General features: G+C 41.9%; 3 protein-coding genes across 4 annotated transcripts; 1 reads left to right on the forward strand and 2 right to left on the reverse strand.

The window, feature by feature from the left end:
* On the reverse strand, positions 7,275-9,604 carry LOC8059283. The gene has a single exon (XM_002467095.2). The coding sequence runs from the start codon at positions 9,458-9,460 to the stop codon at positions 7,547-7,549; it is 1,914 nt and encodes a 637-aa protein (XP_002467140.1). The 5' UTR covers positions 9,461-9,604; the 3' UTR covers positions 7,275-7,546.
* On the forward strand, positions 12,303-13,418 carry LOC8059284 (NADPH-dependent aldehyde reductase-like protein, chloroplastic). Its single transcript, XM_002464490.2, has one exon. It carries the CDS (start codon positions 12,456-12,458, stop codon positions 13,224-13,226), a length of 771 nt encoding a protein of 256 aa, XP_002464535.1. The 5' UTR covers positions 12,303-12,455; the 3' UTR covers positions 13,227-13,418.
* Positions 13,280-18,144, reverse strand: LOC8070533 (plant intracellular Ras-group-related LRR protein 8). 2 transcript variants are annotated; one of them, XM_002467096.2, is made up of 10 exons: positions 17,918-18,144; positions 17,736-17,830; positions 17,244-17,408; positions 16,613-16,723; positions 16,420-16,520; positions 15,582-15,719; positions 14,952-15,000; positions 14,799-14,864; positions 13,957-14,076; positions 13,280-13,645 (listed from the first exon to the last, which is right to left on the reverse strand). In XM_002467096.2, the coding sequence occupies exons 1-10, from the start codon at positions 18,072-18,074 to the stop codon at positions 13,523-13,525; spliced, it is 1,125 nt and encodes a 374-aa protein (XP_002467141.1). In that variant the 5' UTR covers positions 18,075-18,144; the 3' UTR covers positions 13,280-13,522. The 2 variants fall into 2 exon arrangements, 1 of the variants encoding a protein (XP_002467141.1); XR_002449119.1 differs by lacking the exon at positions 13,280-13,645 and adding an exon at positions 14,261-14,426.

Consider the following 22,409-nt stretch of genomic DNA (forward strand, 5'->3'; position numbering starts at 1 on the left):
TCATACCTTACTTTTCTCCAAGAATATATTTCCTTTTATCATAGTGTTAGTAGAGAAAAAAACCGAGAGTTGTGCCCCTAAGTCAATGCCTACGCCCTCCATGTAGCCTCCTCTATCATGTAAAACAAGTAGGCCTTGTTTAGTTTACCTCTAAATTCAAAATTTTTTTAAGATTTTTCGTCACATCAAATGTTATGGCACATGCATGAAGCACTAAATATAGATGAAAACAAAACCTAATTAGATAGTTTATCTGTAATTTATGAGACGAATCTTTTAAATCTAGTTAGTTTATAGTTGAACAATAATTATCAAATACAAACAAAAATATTACAGTATCGAAATTCAAAATCTTTTCACAGCTAAACAAAGCCGTAATCTCCTAAGGGCGGTCCCCAATAGCGCCATAGCGGTAGAAATAGCTAGTATGTAATATATTTTATTATACTTGGACGAGAGAGAAAGGTAAAAAACGATCTCGCTAGTGCTTGCTCAAACAGTAGTCTCGTACACAATCCAAAAAGTTTAGGCCTTGTTTCTGAAAATTTTTTGATTTTCGGTACTATAGTATTTTTATTTTTTATTTAATAATTATTATCCAATTATAGATTAACTAGACTCAAAAGATTCATCTCACAATTTATAAGTAATCTGTGTAATTAGTTTTTTTTTGTCTATATTTAATACTTTATGCATATGCCGTAAAATTCGATGTGATAAAAAGTTTTTAGTTTTTGAGGTAAACTTCAAACGAGGACTTACTGACACTCCATTGCCTTTTGGTCTACCATGCGCACAGCCCTGTTTGGTTGCTATGTATAGAGTACTAAATATAAATTATTTATAAAATAAAAAAAAATACTACTGAAGAGTATTTGACAAATATTACTCAATTATAGACTAAAAGATTTGTCTCGCAAAAATACATGTAAACTTTATAATTAGTTATTTCTTTTATCTATATTTAATATTTTATGTATCTGCCGTAAGATTTGATGTGACAGAAAATCTAAAAATTTTTGTAAAATCTTTTAGTAACTAAACAAGGCCTACGTGGGTGAAGGTGAACAAGCCTCCGCTCCACACTGTTCATCTTGCCAGAATACAGAAGGCACTATGTAGTCACGACCATCACTCTTTTTTAGTGAAATCCAACAAACATGCTATATACTCAATTCTACACAACCAAACATGCAGATTTGTCCCTGACCGCTGATCTTTTTTTCTCAAATCGACAATCATCTAGGTTTCTAACATGTATCATATTATTCTCCTTGAAATAATTTTGCATTTTTTAATCCAACTTTTACCGTACACATGAATGAATAAACGATTTACAAGGTCATGGACACTTAATCCAACTTTTACCGTACACATGAATGAATAAACGATTTACAAGGTCATGGACACGCGCAAAATCACTAGTAGTGTCATCTAAAAGGGTATAGAGGTTCAAGAATTTGTTCAAAAGTCATGAGTATATCTTTATTTGTTCAATGTTCACAGCAGTTATGCGACGATGACATCCATCTGCAACAATTTGACAAAAGAAAACAGACGGATAATTCCAACTCACTCTTAATTAACTGTGTTGTAATCTTATTCTTCGGCCTGATGATCAGTGCATGATCGAACAAATTAATGCCAAAGAAAAACTCACAGCGGCTATATCTCAAATAGATAGTACTAGTACTACTTATTATGCCGTAGATCTTTGCTGAATCTACGTATAATATTAACTCAACAACGGACGCGAAATCAGCAGTAACAGTGGCACTTGTGGTGGCCACCGCGCAACTTGCACTCGCCGCCGCGGCAGGAGGTCTCGCACCACGAGTTGCAATCATCGTTCTGATTCGAAGAGCACCCGTTTATCTGGTTCTGCGAGCCCCATGAAGGATGGTCGTTGCAGCACATAGGATTGGACGAGGCTGCGGCAACACGCAGATATATCACATGGACAAGAAACAAAGCATGCATTCCGTTAGCTATTAGTTCTAAACAAAACTGACAAACGATGGCATTATAGAGCGAGCTGCAGCTACTGAGAGAATCAGGCGTTGTCATCGTCATCGTACGTCGAATTATTACCTGCCGAGGCAACAAGAAAGGCGAGCACGATGAGCACAACTACTGCATCTTTACGCTCCATGATGCTCTGTATAAGAATTTATTTACGGGCTAGCAGAAAATATTTTGATCTCGGTCGATGATGTTATAGTTCGTCTTTGGGTGCCTACGGCTATTTATACCTATAGAGACAGCAATGACTTTTGATTCTGCCAGTGTCCAAATTAAAGCAAATTAGTATTCTGTTATTTACCATGTACGCATATCATCAATTCATCATTATAGAGGGATTTATGCCGTATACAATTATATCGAAGTTAAATAGTTTCCTATATTTTTTTATCTATTTCCTTCCAAATTGTTCCAAAAATGAATGTCTTCTAAACCAAAATACAGGACGTATGCAGAGGAAAGCCGGTTTTCAAAGTTCACCTCGAGGCTGGATGCATAGGTAGGGCAGCATGCATGCGATTCAGAACGATACATTCATATAGTATTGGTCGATAGCGAAAGTGCTGTAGCCTAAGTTACAAGAGCCTTAGAGCATCTCCAATTGTTTGGAAAAATTCACTTAGAAAAAATTGTCATTTGGCAACTTGCTAAACCTTTTGGCAAGTGAATTTTTCTTGTATTCTCCAATTGTTTGGTAAATTGGGCTTGGTAAATTGTTCGAGGGCAGGGTCGAATGTGGGATATGAAGTCGATGTATTTAAATTTATATTTCATCCATACATTTCAAATTTATATTTCATCCATACCTTATCGAACATCTGGGCACAACAACAGCTGGGGAATAATCATGCAGCAGCAGCAGCAACAGTATGGAGCAGAGAGCAGCATCTTCCGATTGCCTAATCATGCAGCAGCAGCAGCAGTCTGTCGCCGAGAGCATGAGCAGAATAATCATGCAGCAGCAGCAGTATGGATATGGCAGAAAGCAGCATCTCCTGATTGCCGAGAGCAGCAGCAGCAACAGTATGGAGCAGAGAGCAGCAGCAGAACCATGCAGCTCATGATTGCAGCAGTAGCAGAACCAATCAGCATCAGCAGAACTCACTCGCGGCCGGGATAGCAAGTCACGCCGAGCGCGGATAGATCCGCGCGCGACCCCTCCGTTTTCCAACTTGCCAAACTTTAGCAAGTTCTATTCCAATCTGTTGGAGAAGGATTTTTCTTCTTTTTCTAAATAAACAAGGATAGCAAGTCATTTTTCCAAACAATTGGAGATGCTCTTTGTTTAGTTCTAATTTTTTTTTTGAAAAATGACACTGTAGCACTTTCGACTTTAAGCCTTGTTTAGTTCCGAAAAGTGAAAACTTTTCGGTACTGTAGTACTTTCGTTTGTTTGTGACAAATATTATCCAATCATGGACTAATTAGGATCAAAAGATTCGTCTCGTGATTTCCAGCTAAACTGCGTAATTAGTTTTTATTTTCATCTATATTTAATGTTTCATGCATGTGCCACAAGATTCGATGTGACGGGGAATCTTGAAAACTTTTTGGTTTTCAGGGTGAACTAAACAAGGCCTTATTTGATAAACATTGTCCAATCAAGTAGCAATTAGACTTAAAAGATTCGTCTCGTGATTTACACATAAACTGTGTAATTAGTTTTTATTTTCATCTATATTTAACGCTTCATACATATACCGCAAGATTCGATGTGACGGAGAATCTTGAAAATTTTTGGATTTTTTGGGTGAACTAAACAAGGCCTTAGTAGTGTCTAATGTCCGGTGTTCGATTCTATATGAAAGTGAATATTTTATGATTTAACGGCGTTGTGCTTTCAATAGTAGGTGATGTTCTCGTCGACAGTGAGACGTTTATGATAACTTTGTCAACCTCAAGGGTTCGTCGGCTCAATCTTCGAAGATGCTCATATATAGAGGTATATTTTGTGTGCTTGTGTTTGGTAAGCGTGCGTGCATTACGAGTATTTGCATCGTATCGTGTAATCGCAAAAAGAAAGTTATCGATTGGTAAGGTACCACTTTCGTCCCTACCTAGTACGCCAACATGGAATGCCGCGTCATTGTAGGATCAAGGACCTGTGTTGAAAGTTATGGTGAAGGAGCCCACATTATAGTGGTTATAAGAGTCTCCGTAGCACCTCAGTCTCTGGGTTCGATTCAACGTGAGAGCGAATTTTCTAGGCTTTAATGACATTGTGCTTTTAGTGGTAGAGGACATTTCTATCAACAATGAGGTGCTTGTGGCGACTTTAACAATCTCGACATCATTTGTCGGCCTAGTCTTCGAAGATACTTACAGAGGTAGGATTGACATGCGTGCATATACAGATGAGTACGTGTGCGTTGTCAAATTGAGCTTTCAGAAAAATTTATAAGATTAAGTAATAACCTGCCTGAAAGTGATGGTGAGCGATAGTAGAATTGAGCTTTTGGGGAAATTTGAAGGACGTCAAAGGTTAATTATTTAACCCTTAACTCATTACTTGAACGAAGATCTCGACGGAGACAGGGCCGTATGTATCCAATCTAAGGCTTTCTTTGTCTACTAGATCACTAGATGGCCGTCATCATGAAAGTGGTGGTGAGGAATAGAGAATCGAGCTTCCGAGAAAATTTGAGGGACGTCGAAGGCTATTTCGCCCTCAACTCATCATTACTTGAAGGAAGATCTCGACGGGACAGAGCCGTATCCATCCAAGCTTTCTTTGTCTACTTGAAGGCCGTCGCCATGCAATCATCCATGCTGCAAATTAAACACACATCCAATATCCATAATTCTTCCACTAGTCCCCGACGCCGACGCGCGTGCACGACGACCCTAGCTGTGTGGATTACCCTCGCTGCATGTCTCAGTCTAATCGCAAGACCGGCACGCAAGATAGCAAATTTCTTGACAGGGACGGTACGGTGCTCCGAACGAACTGCCGAACCCAAATTCAAGTCGCGGCGGCTTGTTCGAGCGTCGCTCTCTCCGCACCTGCAAAAATGTCCGGATGGATGGGTGTGCCAGCCAGGGTATGCTACGAGCTAGTGACCTATACTTACTCGGTACCACATCCACAAAGTGGACCGTTTGAACAGGTTGATTGAATGATGGATGAACCGTGGAGGGCGACGAGCGAACGGACATGGCAGATGGCACATTATTTTGGCACTACAACTGCCTCAAGTTGACCTCTAGCACATGACCAACGGAAACGCACATTTTTTCTGGATCATCGAAAGCTATTATTTTCATACCAATAGGCGTTTGTTCTGAAAAGACTTCCACTCCAGATGACAAATCGATCCGCCGATGTGACCTGCGGTGATCAAAAGCCGGTGGTGGTGGTGGTGATGGCAAAAGCGAACAAATAATAGACGCCAGCGCCATCAACGCCCGCATCGCACTCTCGGATACCATACGATACGTCCCGAAAGGCGAACTGCAGGAAATGGTGCGTACGTGGGAAACGTACGTGCAGTACGTGTGTGTGCCGTGTGCGGTGCCTAGCACTCACCGTGAGTCCGTGACGCCGCCGTGGCCACGCTCTCACTGGGCAAGCCGGCCGCAAGTGAGCATGTGCAGCCATTGGTTTGGCGACGTCCACGCGTACGCCGCGGCCGCGCGACCGTTTGCACGCCAGGAGATTTCGCGCGTAGAATTGGTCATGCATCGCTGCGCGAGGCCGGCACAAGGTGAGTCGTGGACTCCGCCACGGCGGCGCGCGCGCATGGTTCTTCTGCCACTGCCATCCATGGAGAGCACATGCCACGCGCGCGCTTTTTGTCACTGGTGCTGTGGTGCACGCCTCCTCAATTTGGCCAGCCCATCGCACGCCCGCGGCTCGGCGCTCGGGCACGCGCGCCACAGTCCAGGAAGGGCCGGCCGCCGGCCGCCCGGCCGGGCCTTGCGCTTTTACGAACACTGGAACATGTCTTGAGCTCCCCGGGCCATCTCGTCCCGTCTTCACCAGCTCAACTAGCGGGGGGCTAGTGAGTCCTAGCTGCGCCAGGAACGGTCTGTTCACTCATGGCGCGAGTCTGTCTATATAATGACTACGCTCAGCACCCATTCCTTTAAACTCAACAATACTGAAAACACTGCCGTTTCCAAGAATACAAGCACAAGCCATATTTCTCGTGTTCAGGTGCGCCCACAGCTCAGATTGTCCCAACACTACTGCTGATTTCAGATGCTGGAACGATCCAGGGAATGAACCCACACGGAAAAGCGAGGAACACCTAGTTTTGGTGCGAAGCCAGCAGTGATTTCCACCTGATCGAAACAAGAAATTAAAGAGAGGCAGCGTACAGGAACATAAATTTCACAAGTACTTTTCAGCGGAGGAACAATATTTTCCTCTCACAACATTTCAGCATCAGCCAAATTTCAGCGAAACGATCAGGGAAGAAGCTCCACGCTAAAAAGCACAATTGCCATCTCAGTTCGGCACAATCCATTGCTGATGCGAGCTCAGAAACCAGGCTAACTGACCAAAACAAGGTCCACGAGATGACAGGCTTATCAAGATGACAGTGCTAAGTACCCAGCGAGCTAAACAAAGGCTGGTTCTTCGTGATGGCTTGGACTTTGAAGATGCTGAAGCTTAACAGCTCAAGATAAGAGGCAGGAAAGGTGAGCAACACAGGTAAACTCTACGAACCAAATCAGAACCAAAACGGATGGGTAAGGCCAGGATTTGACTTGCCTTGTTAAGGTCAAGAACCAAATTGGCACTGGCCCAAAATGCACTGACAGAGAACCAAAACGGATTGGTTCACGGCATGACAAGGCAGATTGGTTTTGAACAGATGCGTCATAGTTGAAGTGTAGAAATGGAGATGACCGATCCATAACTCTGTATGTGGAAGTGGCACTGCAGCTCAAGCCTTAAGTATCCGTGAATGCAACCGACTGGACATCATATGTTTCTAGGTTTCCAGCTCACAGATTTATTGGTTTTCAGCAAAGACAAGAAATGTTAAAAAAAGTTAACATTTTTTCACTCACCTAAAAGGAAAGGGTAAATCCATCACATGAACTTAACTGGTATGAACCCCATTATCTAAAAATGCTGGTATCGATCCTCACATGATTATCGAATACCGAGTGTTTCCAAACCAGGTGTACAGAATATTGGTGTTCGTGTTAGATTAATTGAACTGAATTTATGTTTGTCAAAGACAACAAATGTGAAGAAAACACACAATTCATAGAATGGAGAATGGACAGTACACGGGTCGTGGTGGCAAAAACCAATGAGCTATATTGAAGAGATACAGAAGACAGCTGCAATAATGCATGTTCAACTAATTGTTTCAGCACAAGCCCAGCGCATGAACTGAATGTACTAATGTAATCTGGAAACACAAAACAGTGGTATAACAAAAAGTGGTACCATCTACTAAGCTACAACAAGGCTAGGGGTGGCATAAGAGACGCCAACAACACAGTCGAAAATATCCTCTGAAGCATAATATTTCATAATATCAGCTCACCTTAGCACACCAAATGTTCAGGAAGAAGCTGGGCATGTATTCACGCCGTCCTTGCAATCACGTGTAAGCTCGTTGAACGTCTCCACGTGCCTCTTCCCCCTCAAGAATACCTCCGTGTCAACTGCAATCCTCATGTAACCATCAAATTCTACTGGCTTACCATTGCTCAGCTCCTTAGTTTCAGTGAACCACTCACTATTCTCATCCCACAGGTACTTGAAATCATCGAGGAAGTGTGTTTTATACTTTTCCTTAAGTGGGTCAAAGAACGATTTGTCAGGCTCATTGGTAGCAATGTACAAATACCGGCCAGCACCAACCTTATCATTAAGTGACGCAAGAATACTGTCTGGCGAGGTATCTCTATCAAGGTTTGGCCAAAGTCGTGTGTTCTGCGCTTTCTCCCCTCTGACAACATGGACCGAGTCGAAGTCCCAGTTCATCCGTGAGGCAATGGCAGATACAATCTCCATCAAGCGACGAGATTTCCACAGGAAATGCCAAGGGCGCTTGATTACTCCCTCAGTCTCACCCTCACACACACGTGACCAATAGTTATCAGGCTCAACATTCCCAAACTTCCTCATGATCAGTGTGTCCTTGATGTCACGAAGTTTCATTGGGGTCATCCTGATGTCTTCAGTGTAAAAGTTCTTGAGCCTATCTTTCTTGTGCCACTTTCCCCAATCTTGCCAGAACTGGCTTTGGTCGATCACAGACGCCGATTGCTTCAAATGCTCAAAGTCAAAGTAGAGCCTGAAATCTCTATCTTCATCCTTGCCACTCGAAGTATACCGTGCATTGAGGCAGACATTCAAGTCCATGACAAGAGTCCGGTTCAAGAACTGTGCCTCACCGAGCGCACACAAGAACCCCCAAATGAAGTGGTTCATGCTCTTGCACCTCTCGCCACCACCAATGTAAATGAGGTACTTTCCACGGCTGAAATCGGACTCAGAAGCAACCACTGGCAAGCTGTCATTGACAGCTTCACCAACAACAAACACCGGCTCCGCTGCAGCCCCAGCAGCCTCATTGTTGGCAGTGTTCTCATCCAGCCTAATCTGTGTCTTAGCCGGCACAAAGTCCGTCACTGGCGCATCCTGCTTCCCCTTCTTCCCTTTCTTCCCCTTGCGCCGTCCGTTGCGCTTGGCACCCACACCCGAGTGGTACTCACCCACGGTGTCGACGACGAGGGTGCAGGTGTTGATGTCGCGGGTGAGCGTGAACCGTCGGTAGTCCTTGTAGTATGTGGTCCGGCCGGTGCCGATGGCGTCGGCAGCGGGGCGGAAGCGCCAGGCGAGGTCACACTCCATGGGACTCCCCGGCACGGCCACGGGACGGCCGAAGCGGTAGAAGTGGAGGTCGGGGAAGCGCTCGATGGCCGCGCGCATGAGCAGGTTGAAGAGTTCCCTGTCCCCCGTGCAGTCCACGGGCGCCTCCGTGTCGCAGGAAACCGCCTCCGCAACGGCGGTTTCCTCCGCCACCGCCGCACCTTCGCCCGTGGCGGCATCAGTGTCGACGGTGACGGCCCGCTCCGTCTCGGGCTCCGTCTTCTCGGCCTCGGCGCCAACCTCGGAGAGCTTGATGAACGGGACGGCCTCCGCAACGACTTCGACACCCCCAGCGGCGGCCTCGCCGGCGGCGCCAGTGGACGAGGAGTTGAAGTCCTCCCCGGTGCGCAGCACGGAGTCGTCGGTGAGGAAGGTGGAGGTGGATGTGGAGGAGGTGAGGAAATCGGTGAGCTGGTGCGAGGACGGGTGGAGGAGCGGATCGTCGGGGCTGTGGACCGCCGCGAGGAGCGTGAATGCGAGCACGGCCGCCACGAAGAGCGCGAACAGGAGGTTGCCCCCCGACCGCAGCGCGGCGCGCAGGTCCGGCACACCGCCGCGCCACCGCCGCGCGGACAGTGCCGCCGCCCGCCCCAGCATTCGCGCGGATCTGGGTTGGGTTCGGATTGGGAGTGCAGTGGGGGAATGGGAGTGAGGCGGGCGAGGGATCTGGCTGCTGGATGGGGGTGAAGGTGAACGCCGACAAGGCGACAGGACGCGAGCGAGGGGCCGTGAACGTCACTCCTCCGTTGTTTTTTTCCTTGTTTTTACTGGGAAGCACGCGACCGTCGGCAGCGGTAGCTTAACGGAGTTGCAACATTTGTCGATCGGCTCTTGTCAAAAAAAAAAACATTTGTCGATCGGCCAGCCGGCCCGTTGACTGATGCGGAATTGCGGCCCAGGGGTTTCGGGTCTGTGCTTCGGGGTCTGACGGGTCGCGTTGGGCCAGGGTTATCCATGGAACTTTTCTATTGCGCCATTTTCTTTTTTAGGGAATGTCATGAGGCGAGCTTTATTATCGAGGGCCTGTTTAGTTCCTAAATAATACAAAACTTTATAACCTAAACTTTTTTATAAATTTTACAAATGCAAATTTTATAGGTTGGTGTTTAGATGCATGCCAAATCTTTTGGTCTATAACAAACAAGTGTGAGAGTATGCACGTCACCCAAGACCATTTTACACAGTTTTAGACCTTTTGTCTCCTAAAACCCAAAAATTTACAGGATACCTTTTGGGTAAATTTTATAAGGTGCTATTTATTTTTCAAATACAAAAGAGTGGTCTAAACCCAAAATTAAACAGACCCTGAACAATTAGTTTTCAAAAACTAAAAGCTCGCCTATTATTTAAGTCCTTGAAGTACTTGGAAGGTTTGTTTCAAATTGTCAAGGAACAAGTATTTTTTTAACAAGATCGTGTAGTTGTAAATACACGATCTTTTCATAGATCCATTGTAATCTTGAAATTCTATAAAAATGGAAACAGCAACTTTAGTCGCCATCTCCATATCTGGTTTACTTGTAAGCTTTACTGGGTATGCCTTATATACCGCGTTTGGGCAACCCTCTCAACAATTAAGAGATCCATTCGAAGAACATGGGGACTAATTGAAGTAAGAAGTCTCCCCGGAACTGTGTGCTACTCGATTTGCATCCCTTTAATAGTGTTCAATGGAGATATTACCGAAGTCCATCCACAACGAATACATTTCATCATAAATTGCAGCCGCCGAAGTCGATAAAAATTCTCAGGTCTCCATTTTCAGGCTGTCCTCCTCCACCAAAAAGCACTTCCCATATGTTTGGATCTTGGTTAAGGAGCTTTGCTCCAAGTTTAAGAGGCCAAATAATGGTGGGAATGGCTGCCATGTGTTGGGTCTGTGGTTGAATAGAAACGATGCAGTGTTCTAAGGAATAGTTGCTAACTCCTACTTGCAGGTAATTTTCAGGGGATCCTTTTGGATCAGACAATGGTCCCTGCTGTCTAAAGAGGAAGATGGGAGAATGATGAAAGAAGGTTGCAAGCATCTTGAAGGAATGACGCTTCAGCTCTTTGGCTCCCGTGTTTGGAAGAATCACAAAAGACTGGAAGCGTAAAGCCTTCCGGTGTTGCTTTTTGAAGCTGTTCTTAGTTTTCCCGTGTTGATTTTGAAGCTGCTGTTAGTGTTTTTTTAATGTAAGACCAGTAAAGTGGCTGTTAGGCTTTTCTGCTGGTAGTCTCTTTTGTAAGGCACGGTGAAGTGTCAGGTCTTGTCCGCCTAGCGGAGCTTGGGCTCAGTTCGATACCTGTTTGTTTTAAGCTATAAGCATTTTTGTGAATGTGAAGGCTGGGATGCTTATTCCATGATTAAAAAAAATATGTCATCAGCTACCCACCCCCAAAAAACTAGCTATTAGAACTCTAAAACTAGCCATTGGCCATGTAGAGTGTAGAACTTCCGCACTTGTCAATCCAATGGTTAGTTTCAGTGTTCTAAATTTCCACCTCTCTTGAAAACTCACATGTATACACAAAGTCAAGTCAATCGTGTCAATTTCTCATACAAGATTTATTTATTTTTATTTCACTAGCATTTATTATGAGCCATGGAATCTATGTGATTTAATGTTACACTAAGTCTAATTAAATTCAACAAAAATAACTATCTCATTAACATTGACACAAGTGTTACACAATAAATTATATGTTCCGCTGTAAGGCCAGTCTCAATGCATAGTTTCATGGCGCAGTTACTAAGACTATAAACTAGATAACCGAGCCACAAGAGTTTCATGGGGATGAAACTCCTCTCTCATCTGATGAAACTCCTTCATTTAATGACTCTGCCAAATCAGCAATTTTGCTTATGTGGTACCCTATTTAATGTGCATGACACTCCCATGAAACATGCATTGAGACTGGCCTAATGCATCTTCATATTTGCTATAATAATTAATTAAATGAGAGATTTATAACCATAGATTTTCTAGGTGTAGATTTTTTTTTCAGAGTGTAGGTGGACGTCACGGACAGATCGGAGTTAAGGCCTCGTTTAGTTCGCAAAAATTTCCAAGATTTCCTGTCACATCGAATCTTTGGTCGCATGCATGGAGCATTAAATATAGACAAAAATAAAAACTAACTGCACCGTTTATCTGTAATTTGTGAGATGAATGACAATGTTTGTCAAATAAAAACGAAATGCTACAGTAGCCAAAAATAAAAAATTTTGCGAACTAAACAAGGCCTAACTGTGCCACCAGCCCGTCACTCCTCATGTCATCGTCATTTTGTCAAAAAAAAAAGATGAGGAAGAAGAAGAAGTCCCCGCAGCGTCGACCTACCTAAACTGGTCAATTGCCAAGCCGCTGTACTCGATAAAAAAAAAAAAGCTGCCAAGCCGCCTCTGACGAGAGCCGTGACGTCCGAGCACCTGCGACAACCTGTATAAAGTAGGGCCCCGCGCCAGTCCGCAGAACTCGCCTAGACGCCTACAGTAGACACACACACGACACGGGCAAACCCGCACAACGGCACAAGCAAACCGCAGCTCCCAGCGTGCTCGCCATCTCACCGACCGTGCCGCCGGCAACAAGTCAGTGAGCAACTCGCCATGGCAGCAGCGTCGTCCACCACGCCGCCGTTCGACGGCCGCGTCGCGATCGTCACCGGCGGGTCTCGGGGCATTGGCCGCGAGGTGTCCTCCCACCTCGCCGCGCTCGGCGCACGCGTCGTGGTCAACTACGCCTCCAACCCGGGCAAGGCCGAGGAGCTCGTCGCAGAGCTCGCCTCGCGCGGCCTCCGCGCCGTGGCCGTGCGCGCGGACGTCTCCGACCCGGCCGCCGTGCGCGCGCTCTTCGACCGCGCCGAGGAGGCCTTCGGGTCCCCGCCGCACATAGTGGTCGCCTGCGCGGGCATCATGGACGCCAAGTACCCCGCGCTGGCCGACACCGCCGTGGAGGACTTCGACGCCACGTTCGCGGTGAACACGCGCGGCAAGTTCCTGGTGTGCCGGGAGGCCGCCCGGCGCATCCCTCCCAACAGCGGTGGGCGCATCGTGACGTTCTCGTCGTCGACGGTCGCCGTGCTGACGCCGGGTTACGCGGCGTACGCGGCGTCCAACGCCGCCGTGGAGGCGATGACGAGGATCCTGGCCAAGGAGGTGGCGGCCAAGGGGATCACGGCCAACGTGGTGGCGCCGGGCCCTGTGAACACGGACCTTTTCTTTGCCGGGAAGGATGAGGCGTCCCTAGAGAGGGTGAAAAAAACCATAGGGCGTATAGCCGAGACGACAGAGATCGCGCCCGTGGTGGCGTTCCTGGCGAGCGAGGCCTCGTCCTGGGTGAACGGTCAGGTTATCAGGGTCAACGGGGGCGTCGCGTGAGTGCGCCGCTCGCTGAAAATTTTACGTTGTGTTGGTGTGCTGGCATGCGTTGATAGTAGCAGTATCTGTATGCGTCATTCATGATATTTTTGTCTAGCCTGGTTTCATAGTACTACCATGTTACAAGTATTCAGCGGTGCCATGTATTTCTCAACACGTCAATCTATGTGACTGAGTAAAAAAAGTTGTTCATCTCATGCTCCAGGAAAATGATCTTCAGTTCTCAGTTGCACACTTGTACGGTTGTTTGGGGGGAAATGTCGTAGCAAACGATTATGCTGACAACAGGCAGGCAATCACCTTCGCCTGTTATCATCATCCGCGCCTTCGTCGAACACACCAGATGAGCCAACACGGAAGTCGAGCTGCTTCTGATGTTTCTGCCTCCGCCGCTCGTCGAACTCCTCCCACCCCTCCACCTGTTTGGGAATTGGAACAGGTCAATTTGAGAATGCCTCTATCAGAGCCCAAGGCCAAAACTTGTGCAGCCAATTTAATCAGCTATAAACACGTGCTTTACTTGTCTCAAAAAGGAATAAATATATAAAAACTGCATCTCTACTAGGCCACTGCTAACAAATGATGATATTAAAAACATAACTATTATGGGGTGTAACCATACAAAGCAGATCACAATACATCAATGAAGGGAACAAAGTAGTATCAATACTAACAAAGTGCGAAAGGGAAAGTATGAACATGCACGGGCAGGCATGCATGGAAATGGTACCTGTCGAAGAACATCATTTGTAATTTCTGTGCCATGGAGATCGAGTGTAATAAGCTGCGAGCACTTTTTGAATAACGTTGCTGGCAAGGACGTCAGGCCATTGTTCCTTATATGCAAAACCTGTTGAATAAATTTGTTTCATATAAAGAATGTTACACACTGGTAGATATATTCCTTATATGCAAAACTTGTTGAATAAATTTGTTTCATATAAAGAATGTTACACACTGGTCGTTAATGTGCAATTGTGAATGAAAAATGAGAACAAATCTGTAGCAAAAAAAAAGACACAAATAAATATTACCCTCAACAAATATTGTAGAAGAGCCAGAAGCAGCATAGTACAAAAGTTTCATCAAGTTAAACTGAACTGGTCCACTGATAGGTGTTAATGAAATAATAGTATTCAAGAACAATTGACTCTTTGTGGCTGTCCCAGGTCACAAACCCAAAGTTCCATGCATGATATACTGAGAAACAAAGAAAATAACTCCGCTTTCATAAGACCACAAAACTGCATGCACAACTTTTGTTGTACACTATTAAATCTCATACATCATGTAGCTCTGCTGCTATGCACTGGACTAATAACTTGGTGCTCATTTATAAACCTTCTATGTGAACATATTTGCAATTGGACAATGAATATTTTGTGGTATCCTCCATATTGTGAAAATCATTGCTATTTCACAATGAGACATTTAGAATTTTAACAAATTAAGATAACACAATATGCTAATTCAGCACTTCATTTGCTGTAAGTGATGATACCTCAGTATATCATCTTAGTAATTTTATGTTTTTGTTACCAATGCACCTTTCATGCATCTAAAAGCACACACCTTAAGATTACAAAGGTACCCAAAGGCCTCTGGCAGTTCAGTTAAGAGATTTGATGACAGGTCAACCTGAAAATTTCAAAAATCAGGTTCAATACAGAGTGCTCTACAAGAATATACGAGGCAGAAGCAGGCCATATAAGAGGGACAACACACCTCAGCGAGAGATTCACAATCTCCTATTGATGAAGGCAATGAAGTTATCCTGCCAACAAGTGTAAACAAGTCAAATGTGGCATTCACTATAACATTTAAGTTTTAATTCCTTAACAAAACAGTACTAGTATAATTTTCATAAGTAACAGAAAAAAAAGCATTTCCTTCTCCCAATAATTTTTTTCTATGATAGAATAGAACTAATAACAACCTACTAGTGTTTGCACATTACTAACTAAGAAGTGCCCTGAAAACAGAAACTGACTAAGGTCTTTGACTTTTACTGGGCTGCAAATGTACTCTTTGGGTTACATAAAAATAATAAAGTTGTATTAAAAATAGAATCAGCACTATATAGTTATAGCCGTCAGCAGTCTCAATGTCAACTCGTAAGAAATTGGTCTATCAAACCATCCAGACATGGTTCTTTTCAACCTTCAACATGATTGACAAACAGTCAATCTCAAATGGGAACACATCAGTAACATCGTATCACTCTTGATCTGAAGCATTCCTTTACAAGTATGTAGAATTAACAAAATTACAAAATCGGAATTCAGCTATACATATGTAAAAGTATGACAACAAATAAGGTACTGCTAGCCAAAAATGATGAGTTCTGGCACAAACCTATTGTTACTTGCTATGAGAATCTGGAGGTGCTTCAGCTGTCCTATTTCTATAGGCAAATTATCAAGCCTGTTATTTGCAACACGTAGTTCACGTAGAGAAGTCAGCAAGCCCAAAGTTGATGGCAAGCTAACCAGTCTGAAAGATAAAGAAGAAAGTGAATGATCACATTATCTTATTTTTATGTATAACAAAAACATGTTTATCAGTCATCATGCCCAATAACACTAAGAAGATAAGAGATACTGTATTCTAATTAGAACTATGAAATATCCCCTTTTTGTACCAATGTGATACTTTACAAGTTTACATACATCTTGGTGGCAGGAGTCAACTGCGAAATTTTCTATTCAACATGTTGACAGAAATATAGGTGAAAAACAATGCGGTCATGAGGTTTAGTTGCTCAATAGGATAATTCAACTATCCCATTTCCCATTTAACTGAAAAAAAATCATGAATACGTATAGGCATCTTCAGAGAACTAGTGGGATGTTTAGCACAATAATCTGCACCCGATTAACCACTCAGATGCATCTCCTGCCTCAAGGCTTCCACCACACACTAAAGAAAAAGTTAGAAGCCAAGATTTAGTATGCACTCTTATACTTTCACATATGGCATGTTTCAGCTCTTTCTGTCACCTATTGGTTGATTATAGGCCAATACTTAGCTGCTAGCTCGCAGAGCAAAAGTTTGAGAATATAAAGAACAAAAAACAGTTTTGGAGAACACAGCTATAAACATTGCTTTATATCCACTGGCAACATCACAGAATATTCATAGTGTACTACTATGAATAACAGTAACAGGACAAGAGTTTCAGAATCGGACATACCGGTTTTTGCTTAAAGATAAATTCAATAACTTTTGAAGACATGATAGACCTTCCCAGCAGATGCTATCATCAGCTATATCATTGGCAGTTAGGAGCAATTTCTGCGATATAAAATTAAGTCATGGACGCACAATTATAGTTCCTTATGGAAGGAAAAAATAACCCAATTCACTCGGTGGGAAAGAATAATTACATTTAGAGATTTAAGAGCAGAGATTTTGTGTGGAATTTCCTTGATACTGTTGTTGTTGATGTCTAGTATTCGTATCGAGGGGCCACAATCCCAGACTTCTTCAGGCACTACCTATAGAGAAAGACACCCACAAAGATTAAGTCTAACTTTGTTCAAAGGGACTTGGTATAGGAAAATAACCAAGTGATAACAAATCAATATCATCAAATCTCATAAGGCAGGAAGCGATGAATGTTGAGTGGTTCAGGCAACAGTAGCATAAGTGGACAAATAATTAAATAGCATATCTGTTTCTACATTTGGTGATAAAACTGTAGGCACCAAACTGAGATGCCATAACTAATTCAGTATATAGTTTACGGGTACCGACCAGCGACCATTGAGTCAATCATGACCAGAAATCTACAAAAGGATCCTTGCAAAACTAGCGTTAGATATTTTCTACTAGGGTCTGTTTGCAAATTGTAATACAGCATATAATGGTATTTCTTCATGACCAATATGCTGAGAGCACTTCCATTGACCACAGGTAGATTTGTAGATTTCACAAATTCAAATCACAATTATCCTATGCCAATATGCATCCGCAGGACCTTCATAAAAGTGATTCGAACAAATCGGAATAAGATACCTTCAAGTCACAATCATGTAGCGCAACAACACCTGTTAACTTCCAGCGCTCAGATCGACTTTTGGTGACAACTGCCTCTGGTTTTTGTGCTTGATTCTCCTTAGCATTTGAAGGCCTTCTTACAGTTGTTGCTGAGCTATTGCTATTCTTTGTGATAGGACCATCCTGTTTAAGAGTAGACAAAAAAAAAAAGAAGATTATGTAAACACTCCACATTCACTGGTCAAATTAAGCAAGTTACCCTATTGTCTATGAAACACTTGTCAAGTACAAGGAACAACTGAAGTTTTCCTCTCTCCACTTCTAGCTACCAGCACAGGTCACCCGTAAAAACTAAAAACTTAAGCACATGCTCATGGGCATCCTACATTCCTACTCCTACTCAACAAATTCAATGTTAATTGTTATAATCTGAACGAAGTAACAGAAAGACCACAGCAAAGCAGCACAGATATGGGGAATTAAGACAGATCGAGGTCACTGATGCCTTACCCCCTGATGAAGCCCCTGCGACGCGATGAGCATGACCTTGGATCCGTCCACTACTTGCATCGAGCTCAGGCTTGCGGCATCCTCGAGCACTTTGCCTGCGACCACGAGGGAGTGAGGAGTTAGTTACTATGGGAGCGAATCCGCGGACTCAGGAGGTAAAAAGGGGGTCTGCGGATCGGTGCCTTTGCAGATGAGCTTCTGGCCGCGCGGGAGGACGTTGGTGAGCGGCTGGAGGAGGCGCTTCAGCTCCGCGCCGGAAGCCGCGGCCGGGACCTCCACGGGGATGGTCCGCCCGGCGAACTTGACCTGGACGGTGATGGTGGTAGGCGCGGCCTCCATTACCTCTGTACCGTCAGTCCGTCACAGCCCAAAGGCACGACTCATCACAAGTCCGGATTATGTTTGGCCTGTGCTCTGTTCAGATTAGAAACAACTTTTTTTTCCCATATATTCTCCGGTTTTTCTTAGGCCTTGTTTAGTTTCACCTAAAAATATTTTTTTCCAAAATTTTCCGTCATATTATAAATCACACATGTATAGAGCAGGAGTATTAAATATAAATAAAAAAATAACTAATTATACAATTTGCTTGTAATTTGCGAGACGAATCTTTTAAGTCTAATTAGTTTATGATTGGATAGTAATTGTCAAATATAAATAAAAGTGTTATAGTAAAAAAAATCGGGTAATGAACTAAACAAGGCCTAGTTCTTTACTCTCTTCTCATATCAAATCAAGTTATAAAAAGTGACTTCCGCATTACTATAAAACATTACGTCAACAGTACAAGAACTTGTCTTATACTTCATCCATCTTCAAAAGAATGCAATTTATAGAAAGCATGCCACTCAAGCAGTCCAAGTTTGATCAAATTTATAATAAATAGTATTAATATTTATGTCTCTAAATAAATTTATCATGAAAAATTTTATATGTGTTGGCACAAAGACAATTTAAAAATTGACAATTATCTTCTACAGTTAGACAATGACAAAAAATCAATATTTTATGATACAAAGATAAATATGAATAACAAATTATAAAAGTAAAAATTTACTTGTACTATAGTACAAGAGTGTTGCCTGAAATCATCTTAAAATTCAGGCACCTGAAATATAGGAGAAAAGGGATGTGCTAAATTTCAGGTGTCTAAATTTTAGTTTTCCTTTGGGCGATGGTTATGGCATATATTTCATACTAAAGTTGCAGTTTTAATTCGTTATAATTTCAGTAAACAAAATCTGTAATTTCGTTAGACAAAACCACAAATCTGACAAAATCTTATATGTATTGGCACAAAGACAATTTAAAAATTGACAATTATTTTCTATACTTAGACAAGGACAAAATTTTGATATGTTATGACGCAAAGATAAATAAAAAATCACAAAAGTAACAATTTACTTGTACTAGTTATAGTACAAAGAGTGTTGCCTAAAATCATATTAAAGTTGAGGAACCTGAAATATAGGAAAAGTGCTATTCTGTCAGTCAAAGGGAAATATGGACAACATTAACATTGGTGGTGTAGAGCCCTTGTTACGTAATAACTTGATATGATGTTGATATATTCTCAATCTACATGGAGCTAAAGGAAAGAGGGACATATAGATGGAGTCCTAGAGATTGACACGTGGGTCTACCCTTCGTGTGGAACCTACTGGTCAAAACATGAGCCATAAGTAAATATCATCATGACACATGTCACATTGGTGCAGGGAGTGAAATACCTCTATGATATAACGAGACAAGTTTTGATAATGTCAAGATATATTTTGAGAGTTCAAGGTTTAGTTTACATCATCGTACGAGTCACTAGTATAAAAAAGCTCTACGCTGGAGCGTAATTTTTATAGATGGTTTCAATTAAAGAATGTCTGTAGAAAGAAATTGGCTTGCCCGACTCAAAAACCACGTATGAAAATTAATTTTCACTGGCCAGTAGAAATGGTACATTTCCACAGGCGATTTCTTAAGAAAATCGCCAATGAAATTGATTTTCACATGCAGTTTTTCTAACAAAGAAATCATGTATTTTCTACCGGTGGTTTTCCTAAGGAACCGCCACTAAAAATCATATTTATATGGACGTTTATTAAGAAAATCGTATGTAGAAATAATTTAGAGCAAACAACTATAGGACCACACAGAAAATTGGGGATCTATGTGGGATTTAAATTTCTGTCGATCATTAAGTATTTAGAGCCTCTCACGAGGGATCTTTTTACAGCTCGGTTCGCTGATTGTATTTTTAATGAAGATCATTTCCTAGCATTAGGGGAATAAATGTACAAAAAGATGAATGGCGAGAAATTAATTGGAATGCAGAAGGAATTTCATTCTTTGATCCATGTACTATGGAAACTAAACTTCAGGTTCAGAGACTTATTGATTTGCAAAATATTGCAAACAATCTGCCAGATGTGTTTACTAACTATAAAGATGTTGTTAAATCTTTCTATCCTGCAAGTAATGTGCCAGAAAGAGTGGAGGTACCAAATAAAACCACTCAAATAATCCCTTTTAGAAACAAGAGGGGGAGAGGCAATTCTAAGGTGCAAGATAAGAAACAAAAGCAAGTACTAATTGAAGATTAACTTTCTGTTGATGTACACCTAGTGACTAATCAATATCTCTTGGAAAGATTTGATATATTACCTAACCCACTTATGTGTATAAACACTAAAATTGGGACATCAAGAAACCCTAGATCAATCATTTTGGGAAATCATGATGATCTATTAAGGGTAGACGAAATTGCCATTAATTATATAGTGACTGGAGAGTCCTATGATCGTAAAGCTACAATTTTCGACATTTATTTCTCTGAACAAATTGCTAAAATCCTTCACAATAATCCAGATCCAAAATCCATGGTAGAGTGTAAAAAATGCTCGGACTGGAATAAGTGGAAGGATGCAATAGAAACAAAGATAGCCTCGCTTTCGAAAGGGAAGTGTTTTCGGCCGTATTGCCAACACCTCCTGGTATCCATCCTGTTGGATATAAATGAGTTTTCATCCGGAAACGAAATGAAAACAACAAAGTGGTGAGATATAAAGCAAGGCTTATAACAGAGAGTTTTACACAAAGACCTGGTGTTGATTTCAACGAAATATATTCTTGAGTTATGAGTGACAAAACTTTTTGATATTTAATATCTTTGGTAGTGTAAAATCGTCTATCTATGTAGTTGATGGAAGTAGTGACTGCATATTTATATGGGTCATTGGATTCTGAGATATACATGAAAGTTCCTGATGGAATTAGTATACCAAATTTTGAGGCAAACCACAACATGTTTTGTGTTGAATTGCAGAAATCATTAGAACCAGTTAAGTGAATTACTTATACATAAAGGATACACAAATAATGATGATTATCCATGTGTCTTCATTAAGAAATCCCAAAAGGGTTTTTGCATTGTATCTGTATATGTTGATGATACAAATATCATTGGCAACCAGCATGACATTAATAAAGCACGTCATCATTTAAAGGCGGATTTTGAAATGAAAGATTAGTATCAAACCAAATTTTGCTTAGGTTTACAACTTGAGCATTTTCATCTGGGATTTTTATTTCCCAAGCTGCCTATATCTAGAAAATGTTGGATAAATTCAATATGGATAAAACATACCCATGTAAGACCCCCATGGTTGTAAGATCTTTGGATATAGAGAAAGATCCTTTCAGACCTAGGGAGGAAGGAGAAAAGATTTTGGGATCTGAAGTTCCATATCTAAGTGCTATTAGGGCACTTATGTATCTTGCTAATAGTACCCGGCTGGATATTGCTTTTGTAGTTAATCTATTAGCAAGACACAGTGGAACTACCACCAAGCGTCATTGGGTTGGATTTAAGACCATATTTAGGTATTTTAATGGTATAAGGGATCTTGGATTATTTTACATGAAAAATCAAGATCAAAGTTTATTGGGTTGTACGGATGCTGGCTACTTATCAGATCCCCATAATGGTAAATCTTAAATTGGTTTTGTATTTCTAAATGGTGGAATAACAATTTCTTGGAAATAATCATCCAAACAGACATTAGTGTCTACTTCCACAATCATTCTGAGATCATTACATTATATGAAGCATCGCGTGAATGTGTATGGCTTCGCAGAATGGTAGACCACATATTAAAATCATGTGGAATTGGTGCACTTGATACACCAATAATTATCTTTGAGGATTATGCTGCTTGTGTTGTACAAATAGAGTCAGGATATATCAATAGTAACATAACAAAGCATACTACTACAAAATTATTTTTATCCCCATGGGTTACAAAAGAATGGAGAAATTGAGATTTTGCAGACTAAGTCATGTGATGATCTAGCAGATTTATTCACTTTGCCATATTCTATGTTTCACAAATATGTTGAAGGATTTGGTATGATGAGACTTAGGGACTTGCAGAAATCAAAGAGAGTATCTCTTAATAAATGATCCATTTGCATCATATTATACTCTTTTTTGTATGAGTTTTACTCTAAAGTTTTTTCATATAAAATTTTTAATGAGAGAATATCTGCATTTTATATATGTCATATCATCCAGTTTTTCCCATAAGAAGTTTTTTTGAGATGATATTTTAAGACATTATTATAATGATTATCATGGTGTTTTTCCTTTATTTTTCCATCGGATTTTGAGGAGTTTTATCC

Source organism: Sorghum bicolor, chromosome 1, assembly GCF_000003195.3.
Source record: "Sorghum bicolor cultivar BTx623 chromosome 1, Sorghum_bicolor_NCBIv3, whole genome shotgun sequence".
Lineage (NCBI taxonomy): Eukaryota > Viridiplantae > Streptophyta > Magnoliopsida > Poales > Poaceae > Sorghum > Sorghum bicolor.

Coding starts and splice junctions, on each gene's coding strand:
- LOC8059283 (XM_002467095.2), bottom strand. CDS start 9,460: ATGCTGGGGCGGGCGGCGGCACTGTCCGCGCGGCGGTGGCGCGGCGGT.
- LOC8059284 (XM_002464490.2), top strand. CDS start 12,456: ATGGCAGCAGCGTCGTCCACCACGCCGCCGTTCGACGGCCGCGTCGCG.
- LOC8070533 (XM_002467096.2), bottom strand. CDS start 18,074: ATGGAGGCCGCGCCTACCACCATCACCGTCCAGGTCAAGTTCGCCGGG. Junction 16,521..16,612: donor CTGCTCTTAAATCTCTAAAT/GTAATTATTCTT, acceptor TTTATATCGCAG/AAATTGCTCCTAACTGCCAA. Junction 14,077..14,798: donor GGTACCTTTGTAATCTTAAG/GTGTGTGCTTTT, acceptor TTTATTCAACAG/GTTTTGCATATAAGGAACAA.